The 10000-nt window shown below is 47.6% G+C and overlaps 1 protein-coding gene across 1 annotated transcript in view; it reads left to right on the forward strand.

Moving 5' to 3' along the window:
• The window catches only part of ankfn1 (ankyrin repeat and fibronectin type III domain containing 1), a 146672-nt gene that overhangs the window by 800 nt on the left and 135872 nt on the right, over window positions 1-10000 (forward strand). The window contains exons 2-3 of the mRNA XM_031568792.2: window positions 704-828; window positions 4293-4448. Of these exons, the coding sequence (XP_031424652.1) occupies window positions 704-828; window positions 4293-4448 (281 nt within the window). The remainder of the gene's footprint in view (window positions 1-703; window positions 829-4292; window positions 4449-10000) is intronic.

Raw genomic sequence — 10000 nt, forward strand, 5'->3', positions numbered from 1 at the left:
GTATTAGATTAGCAGAGAATGGATCTGACCAGGCGAGAGGACTGCGTTTATGTCCGCTGAAGGCACGTTACAGGAAGGAGCGATGGTAATTAACGATGGATGAGAATGTTTTGAAAAGTCGGGCTGGAAAGTGTATCCTAATCTTCCTTCACTTCTGGACAAATAAGTTGTGTTCGCTCTTAACAGGCTTCTCTTGACTGTTCTGATTGTGGGCTTTATAACCCTGTTTGCTTATGGGAAGCGGGTCTCTTTAGCCGGGTGTGTGTGTGCGTGTGTGTGTGTGTGTGTGTGTGTGTATGCGTATCTGGGTGACGTTAGGCGTGAACAGGATGCTCCCGTCACCTGTGGCTTTTGTCTATGAAGTTGTTTGGATGACAACAAGAGCCACGTGGAGGCATTATGCCGCATCCTGCCCTGACTGAATGGGATACAGTGCGACATCGCTAGCCATGAAATGGATGTGTTTGCTTGTTCATAGATATAAGAGGAAACGCCAAGCCTTTTTTTTTTTTAACATAAGGTAGTTTTTTTTGCTTTGTATGTAATGTACATTTTTGTCATTGAGTCTTTGGCTGCGACATGTGCATTGCTTAAGTGAAATATGCAGTAGTGTATCTATGAACGTTAAATGTCTGCCCCCCTCTCTCTCTCTCTCTCTCTCTCTCTCTCTCTCTCTGTGTGTGTGTGTGTGTGTGTGTGTTAGAGATGGCTCAGGATGTCTTATGAGGCGAACAAGAGTGTCCTCCTGGTTCCTCAGGAGTCGCGTGCGTCATGCGTGTTCCAGTCGGCTGAGGAGAGAGACGAAATCCCCGGCATGGGCGACGACAGGTAGGCCAACTTCCCGCTTAAAACTTCGCGTGAATTTAATCACAAAACAAGGAAACCCACACGTCAGTTTTAATCAGTATATGAAACGGGGCCAAATGCCCTGAGGGAGGGAGCAGGCTGTGAGTGAGTTTTCCCATCAGAACTCAGTGTACTCCCGAGGAGGGGGTTTGGTTGGGGCATGTTAGCAGTGCCTCTGCCAGCACACGTCGTCGCCGCCAGCCGCCGTTACACCCCCAGCCGAGAGAGAGAAACCACCTCAGCGTTTTTGCTAATGACTGCTATTAGTGTCCCGTTACCACAGGTCTCGCGCCCAATGGCTCCCGTGGAGCCAGACAAGCCGTCATCGATCATATGGAAAGAGTTTGTGTTGTGTGTCTGCTTTCTCAATGATTCACACGTCATCTTCAACGAGACTAATGAGGACTGCTAGCTGCTTTTAGAAATACAGCGGGGGGGGGGGGGGGGGGACACGTCTCCAAGTAATTGTATGCCCACTGTGAGAACATAGAAGGGCAGTTCCACTTCCTGTTATGTGGGGCACACCCTGCCGTCAGGTTCTGTCTGTTACTGTACCGAGATAGCAGCGTTTTGCTTATCAGGGCCCTTTGATGTTATCAGACCACAGCACTCCACGGAGAAGAATCACTCCTACTCATCAAAGGGGTCTGTTGACTGGGATTTAGCTCTTTGATGCTGGATAGGGTCAGTGACTTGCTGGTATGTCCTTTATCAATGAAACCCAAGATCCCGTTTGTTTCCTAAACAGAGAGTAGGTTCCAGTCATGGCTTGTGTACTGTGATGCTATTTAAAGAAGGGCAGTTTTGGTCAGTTTGTGCTTTGGCTGGGCCTACGTGTTTTCTTATTTTGCCCGGTACACTAAATCTTTTACAGTTTTTGAGATATAGTACGCTTACTTTATGCGCCGCTGGTAATAATTCCTGTTAGTTTGTCTTGGAATTAACGGTTAGGCTATTATTATTATTCGATGGACCCTTACTTTTACAAGCATTCAGGCAGTGACTTATCAGTGTGCTAAACAACACAAGCCGACAGGTAATCAGGGGGCATCGCTTACAGTGGTGTTTGTGTGTGTGTGTGTGTGTGTGTATGTGTGTGTGTGTGTGTGTGTGTGTGTGTGTGTGTGTGTGCTGTTAAGCAAACTTTTAATGTCAGGCAAAATCAGGCAAATACTACTACAGTCATTAGTGTCACTACATCACTGCTAACAGACCTGTGTGTGGGAATGACCTGTTTGTGGAAATGACCTGTGTGCAGTGTGTGTGGGAATGACCTGTGTGAGGGAATGACCTGTGTGCAGTGTGTGTGGGAATGACCTGTGTGAGGGAATGACCTGTGTGTGTTAATGACCTGTGTGCAGTGTGTGTGTTAATGACCTGTGTGCAGTGTGTGAGGGAATGACCTGTGTGCAGTGTGTGTGGGAATGACCTTTGTGAGGGAATGACCTGTGTGTGTTAATGACCTGTGTGCAGTGTGTGTGTTAATGACCTGTGTGCAGTGTGTGTGGGAATGACCTGTGTGCAGTGTGTGTGGGAATGACCTGTGTGTAGTGTGTGTGGGAATGACCTGTGTGTAGTGTGTGTGGGAATGACCTGTGTGTAGTGTGTGTGGGAATGACCTGTGTGTAGTGTGTGAGGGAAGGACCTGTGTGCAGTGTGTGTGGGAATTACCTGTGTGAGGGAAGGACCTGTGTGCAGTGTGCGTGTTAATGACCTGTGTGCAGTGTGTGTGTTAATGACCTGTGTGCAGTGTGTGTGTTAATGACCTGTGTGCAGTGTGTGTGTTAATGACCTGTGTGCAGTGTGTTTCCCTGTTTCCCACAGACTTCCCACACGCTAGGTGACTAGCCCGTGGCTAAGAGCACTAACCCTAACCCTATTAGCTTGTGAGCTTTAACCAGGGCTGTAGTGGTAAAATTAGAGGTGGGTAAACTATGAATTTTGTGATCAGACAGACCTCGACGCGAAGCAACACAACACAAAGCGTCGCAACTCTGTAAGGCTGTTATGGCTATATTCCTTTATCATTTAGTCATATTAAATCAATGACAGTGAATACATGTGTTTGTAGTTTATTCAATTTCAAGAAAACAGTAAAGAAAAGTAGGCCACACAACAATGAAGGGGGTGGAGGGGGAGACAAAAGAAAGGACCTCTATAGGACCTAAAAAAAATGTAAGGCCTCTGGAAACAGGCCCTGGGTGTTACAGCTGAAAAGTATAATATAAAAAGAAACCATGCTGCAATTAAACACTTCCCCTGTTCTTTAACCATTGGAAAAACCTCCAATGTCAACACAACACAACAACACAATTGCTATATTAAGATGTACGGGCAGGGGAGGCTGTGCCCATATCTCAGATTGCGCAATCCCTCACAAACTGGGTTGAGCGCATGCGTAGAACCTTCTTAGTATTGCTGATCTGACATAAAAAAAAAAAAATCACGGAGGGGAGGCAAACAGTACCTCTGCCTCACCGGTCGGGTTTATGCTTGTTCTGCTGTTTCTTTTCTGCTACACTTATATTTGACCTTGACTGCGAAAATGGAAGATTCTATAGCTAAGCTAAAACATTTTACTTAGCAATTCACTTAGCTATGTCTAATTGGTTTGCAAAGAATCTGTCTACAATTTTCAATAAATTAGCCTATTCTACAGCGATATGCGTGAGGATAATTACTCATGCATCTTCAATTGCTGAAATAATTGACGTTTTATTAGGCCTATTTAGATGGCACTGGGAAGGCTAACTTGTTGCATCATCGCATCATCGTATTTGCAAGCACGTTATTAATAGAGTTTGTCCCTGTCTTAACGCGATGTTGTCCAAACCAAAACAACGTTTAAAAACGTGAATTGATCTTCAGTCTTACTTTGTACTTGAGGCCTTTTGCGGGCATCTGTGGGAGTGGGAGCACTGATGGTCTCTTCAAAAATCGCCTGATATCCATGGCTAATTAATCCATTCCGAACAGGTAGGCAGGCAGGCTAATCCACAACGTGTATGTGTTTACATACTTCCTGGATCCTGATTGGTGTCGCCGCTGCAGCCAAGGCACCGATTGGAGCATAATACAGCGCAGATGAAAATGATTCAGACTACAGTGTTTATATGTTCAACTATTTGAAATGTAGCTGTTTTAAAATGACACCAAATTTATTTCTGATTATTCCAACGGCAGAATACAAGGCCGTGTGTCTGTGTGTGTGTGTGTGTGTATCTCTGTGTGTGTGTGTGTGTGTGTGTGTCTGTGTGTCTGTGTGTGTGTGTGTGTGTGTGTGTGTGTGTCAATCTCTACATCCGTGTGTTACACATGAGTGATTTGTCATACATATGTGTGTGAATGCATATAGGCCTCTGTGTAGTATGTGTGTGTAAACTGTGAGTGGTAACCTATGAGTGTGTGTGTGTGTGTGTGTGTGTGTGTGTGTGTGTGTTTCACAGTGTCCTGGAGATGCTGAGCTACTCTAAGTTCTCGGACCTGGAGGCGTGGCTGTGCATGCCCTCCGCTCTGTTTCCCAGGACACGCCCCTCCTGGTCCTTCTCTCCGCTGTCCAGCGAGGGGGAGGAGTCTGAAGCCGACAGAGACCAAGAGATCAGGTGAGCACCCGTCGGTTCTGCCCCGTCAGCTGAAATAGAATCGGTGAGCACCCTGGGTTCTGCCCCGTAGATAGAACAGGTGAATCCTCTGGGTTCTGCCCCGTCAGCTGAAATAGAACATGTGAGCACCCCGGGTTCTGTCCCGTCAGCTCAAATAGAACAGCTGAGCACCCTGGGTTCTGTCCCGTCAGCTCAAATAGAACAGCTGAGCACCCTGGGTTCTGTCCCGTCGGCTGAAATAGAACAGGGGAGCACCCCCTGGGTTCTACTCCTTTAGCCTAACTGGTAGGGTAGTCCTCACAATTTTAAAGTAGTCTGTGTACTCATGGCCATTGATCCGTTGTGTGTGTACAGGGCGTTTGTGTGTGTGTGTGTGTGTGAATGTGGGTCATTGATCCGATGTGTGTGTGTACTCGTGGACCAATGCAGCCCTCCCTTGTGAAGTGGAGCTGCTGTGTATTTGCTCTGGCTGTCTCCCAGAGTGACCCAAGGAGGCCACTGTGGCTCTGACTGTGGCTGTGGCTGTGGCTGTGACTGTGACTGTGTCTGTGACTGTGACTGTGACTGTGGCTGTGGCTGTGACTGTGACTGTGTCTGTGGCTGTGACTGTGACTGTGGCTGTGGCTGTGACTGTGACTGTGGCTGTGGCTGTGACTGTGGCTGTGGCTGTGGCTGTGGCTCTGACTGTGACTGTGACTGTGACTGTGGCTGTAACTGTGACTGTGGCTGTGGCTGTGACTGTGGCTGTGACTGTGACTGTGACTGTGACTGTGGCTGTGACTGTGACTGTGACTGTGACTGTGGCTGTGACTGTGACTGTGACTGTGACTGTGACTGTGACTGTGACTGTTACTGTGACCTGAACAAACTTACCACTCTCCTACTTCAGTTTGTTTTCAGAATGAGAGAATTTTAGGAGGAGGATGCCATTACTGTGGCTCAACTAGAGGCAGGAGTCAGGTGCAAATGGGCCTTGTCCTGACAACCTAGACTCAGAGTAATGTAAAGGGAAAAGAATATGTGTTCCCACCTTAATGTCAGTGTGGGGCTCCTGTGACTGGAGCCTCATTATTTCTAACTAAGCTTAATGCTGTGGAGTTGGTCACGTGTGTGTATGTGTGGTGTGTGTGTGTGTGTGTGTGTGTGTGTGTGTGTGTGTGTGTGTGTGTGGGTGTGTGGGTGTGTCCAAAGCGTTTAGGAGGGAGAAACATCTAGGGCAGCATCAGTGTTGGAGTGTTAGAGATGGGGAGGGCAGGTGTTTGAGTGTGTATGCATGCATGTCTGTGCGTGTGTGTGTGGGCTGGTGTGTGTGTGTGTGTGTGTGTGTGTGTGTGTGTGTGTGTGTGTGTGTGTGTGTGTGTGTGTGTGTGTGTGTGGGCTGGTGTGTGTGTGTTGGGTGCATGAGTGTTCAAGCGTCTATGTATTAATGCATGTGCGTGCATGTGTGTTTTTTTGTTTGTGTGTGTGCAGGTGTGTGTGTTGTGTGCATAACTGTGTGGGCATGCTTGTGTGTGTGTGTGTGTGTGTGTGTGTGTGTGTGTGTGTGTGTGTTTGTGCATGCACGTGTGTGTGTGTAACGGTAGCCAGCGGGTACAAGAGACGTGATAGCGACAGACACCTCCTCGCTAGCATGCCTGCCTCCCATGCCTGAGGCCGCCAGTTTGAGTCCGGTGCAGGACTGTGCCTGTCTACTCTACTGTCTACTCTATGCAATGTTTGTCTGCTGAGGAATAAATATAATATAATCTATAAATATTATAAAAGATGACTACAGTCACTTTTGGCTCTTTAGTCTCAGTTTCCTAACAACATTCCTGAGGCAATTGTTGCAACTTGCAACTTCTCATAGTTTCGGAGACAATGTAGCATTTCTATGAGGTACACACAGAGCATAGTATAGTATAGTATAGTATAGTATAGTATAGTATAGTAGTATAGTATAGTATAGTATAGTACAGAGTTTGGCATAAGCTACTTACCATAATCATTTGGAAACCATATGGCATATTTGAAGCAAATGTGACTTCTGAAATGCCTCACTTAGTAAGAACCCTCTAGAACTCGTGTAAAAAAAAAGAACTAATCTCGCAGCAGACACTGCCCCCTAGTGGCCATCCTGTGGTATGTACAGCTATGGTGGCTTTGGAGCAGGACTCCACCAACATGTTCCCAGGAATCAGAATTGGATTTATTGCCAAGTAGGTTTACACCTACTTGGAATTTTTTCTGGTGTAAAGGTGCATACAGTAAACATAAAAACATACAAACACAATAAGTACTACACATAACATAAAACATAAAAACACAAATAAGTACTACACATAAGAAAAGTACTACACATAAGAACCAAAAAACACAATATATACGATACAAATATATAAACAATGAATATAAAAAAGTAAGTGGAAAGTAGAATGCAAAATGCAAAACAGGAGTGCAATGTGAATGAGCAATGTGCAATGTGCAATGTAATGTGTGTTAATGTAACACAGACTTGGGGTGTGGGGGTGGGATAAGAGTCTAGGTCAGGTGGGGGTCCCGGGCCTTGTTAATAAGACCATCTGATGTCTTCTCTGGTTTTCATCCCACTGGAAGAGGAGACCTCGGTACTGTGGATGGGGGGGTGGGGTGGGGTGCGGTGGGGTGCGGTGAGGGTAGGGTGGGGTGCGGTGGGGTGGGGTGAGGTGAGGGTTCCACTGTTTGCTGAGTTTGCTACTGGCCAAAACATATGTTACATCAGTACTGTTAAGAACCTTAAGAACCTTATGTCATTTCTCATGAAATACAATGACATGATTGGATGCCTGCCTCCAAAAAACACAGACCTGGTCTGTGGACTGAGTTAAAGAGCATACAAGCATATGATGCGCTTCCAGACACTCTGCAGCACCATGGCAGCGCTGCAGGACCCGACTGCAGGACCCGTTCCCGTTCTGGTTCTGGGACAGGTCTGATCTGCGGTATCTGGTTCTGCTCAGAATCTGGACCAGGTCTGCGCCCCGGTGTGGGCCGGATGATCACCACACCCAGAGACGACACTGGCCTGAGTGCTCCCTCAGAATTCTCTGCTGTGCTTCACATTCCATTCACAGCCATGGCAACCTAAACATTCCAAAAACCATAGCAACCTGTACAGTGACCGTTTCACACAATGCATCCTCGTCATGAACTCTGCACAAAAGAGTTCTATATCTATTTAAGTGCCAGTTAATGAGCACTTAATCTGTTACCCGCCGACCCAAACGGGCTGATGATGAGGTTTGAGTGGTGGTTTTCCTGCTTGGCACGCCATAGCTCCTTCTCTCAGTAGTAAGGGAACATAAATGGAACACTGTTCAAGTGGAGTTGAAACTTACCAAGTATTTGTCTGTCAACCAATTTAAGAGCTGTTTTGTTTATTTATTTTGTCTGTTTTGTTTTGTTATGGTTTGTTTATTTATTGTTGTATGTATTATGTAGCCTTAATCAGGGCATTGCTGCAAAAGAGCCTTGTGCTCAGTCAATTCTCCCTGAATAAACAATGATGATGATGAAGGGCTTTGGCTGGAGCGCTGGCGGTGTGGAATTAGAGGGAGGCAGAGTGGAACTATTACCCACACTGCCGACTGCCGTCACGGACGTCACACAAGAGTGTGATGTTCTTAGCCCCTTTGTATAGTTGCTTGTTTCTTTTAGTGGAAAAGAGACTTCAGGTCCTAAACCGTCGTGCAGTGTGTGTTTTTAGTGTGTGGAGCATGTGTGTGTGTGTGTGTGTTTGTGTGTGTGTGTGTGTTTTTAGTGTGTGGAGCATGTGCTTATGGAGGACACCTGAAGGCCTGTGTGGGGGTCACAGCATGGGGATGTGATGCTGTTTACAGAGACTGTTCCTGTTAACGGCTTCATCATGTCCCTGCTCACAATAACCCTCCATGAGTGCATGAAGACAAAGAAGTGAATGACATTCCCTGCTCCAAGAGAGAGGCCATTATGCCTGTGGGATATGTAGTCACACACACCACAGACACCACAGACACCACAGACACCACACACACCACACACATGACTCTATGAGTAAGTTACTCTGCCTACTGTCTGTCTGTGGGATATGTAGTCACAGACATATGATGACTCTAGTGGAGATTTGGTATAATAAGGAGTGTGTGTGTGTGTGTGTGTGTGTGTGTGTGTGTGTGTGTGTGTGTGTGTGTGTGTGTCGGGCTCATGGTTTGTTCCACATGCCCCTGTTAGGTCAATCATTAAGGATAGTGGATCGAGGCGGCGTGAGTCCAGGTGATCCATTTATTCCTGCACACACATTTAAAGCAAACATGGCCTCCAGAGTATCAAGTCAGTATGGTTTACCCACACAGAGAGGGTGACGTCTGAGTTGAAGGAAAATCACCCGTAGGAGCTAATTGATATGATCAAGTTTCGCCACGGAGCATTCAAGCCAGCGCCCTGAGCATCAGATAAGCTCTGCACTTGACTCTGGACGGCTTTTGTGAGCCGCTTGCTAGCTGTGGGGCAGAGAGAAAGTGAAATTCAATGTGTGGAACCTAGTGTGTGTGTGTGTGTGTGTGTGTGTGTGTGTGTGTGTGACTGTGTGTGTGTGTGACTGTGTGTGTGTGTGTGTGTGTGTGTGTGTGTGTGTGTGTGTGTGTGTGTGTGTGTGGAATTCAATATTCATGATGGCTGATCATTGGAGAGGGTGCTTGAATCGGGCTGGAAAGGAACCCTCTGGTGTGATTAAGTTTCCCATGTGAGGCCACACTCTCTCTCTCTCTCTCTCTCTCACACACACTCTCCTTCTCATTCTCAAACACACACTCTCACACACACGGGAGCTCTGTTCTCTTAGGATGGCCCGGAGGAGAGTTCTTTAAGATCCCTGGACACAGAACCTGATGGTCAACTTCTTTAATGGATCCCTGGACACAGAACCTGATGGTCAACTTCTTTAATGGATGGTACTCTCTCGCACATGGGCACTTTGTTCTAAAAGAATCGCTGGATGGGAAAGCTGATCTGATACTTTAAAACCACTGGACACAGAAACTTCTAGTTTGTTTTGGATCTAAAGACAGACTGCAAGATGCAGGAGGCGGCTGGTTTTATGCCTTAAAACCACTGGAGAGTGTTTGTGGACAGCCCCCACCCCTCATTGGAGACAGCCCCCACTGGAGACACCCCTCACCCCTCACTGGAGACAGCCCCCACCCCTCACTGGAGACAGCCCCCACCCCCCACCCCTCACCCCTCACTGGAGACAGCCCTCACCCCTCACTGGAGACAGCCCCCACCCCTCACCCCTCACTGGAGACAGCCCCCACCCCTCACTGGAGACAGCCCCCACCCCTCACCCCTCACTGGAGACAGCCCCCACCCCTCACCCCTCACTGGAGACAGCCCCCAGCCCTCACCCCTCACTGGGGACAGCCCCCACCCCTCACTGGAGACAGCCCCCACCCCTCACTGGAGACAGCCCCCACCCCTCACCCATCACTGGAGACGGCCCTCACTGGTTGCGTTCCTCTGTTCCAAGAGTGGGCGGAGGAGTGGGTTTCATGCAGTGA

The sequence above is a fragment of the Clupea harengus genome, chromosome 1 (assembly GCF_900700415.2).
Source record: "Clupea harengus chromosome 1, Ch_v2.0.2, whole genome shotgun sequence".
Lineage (NCBI taxonomy): Eukaryota > Metazoa > Chordata > Actinopteri > Clupeiformes > Clupeidae > Clupea > Clupea harengus.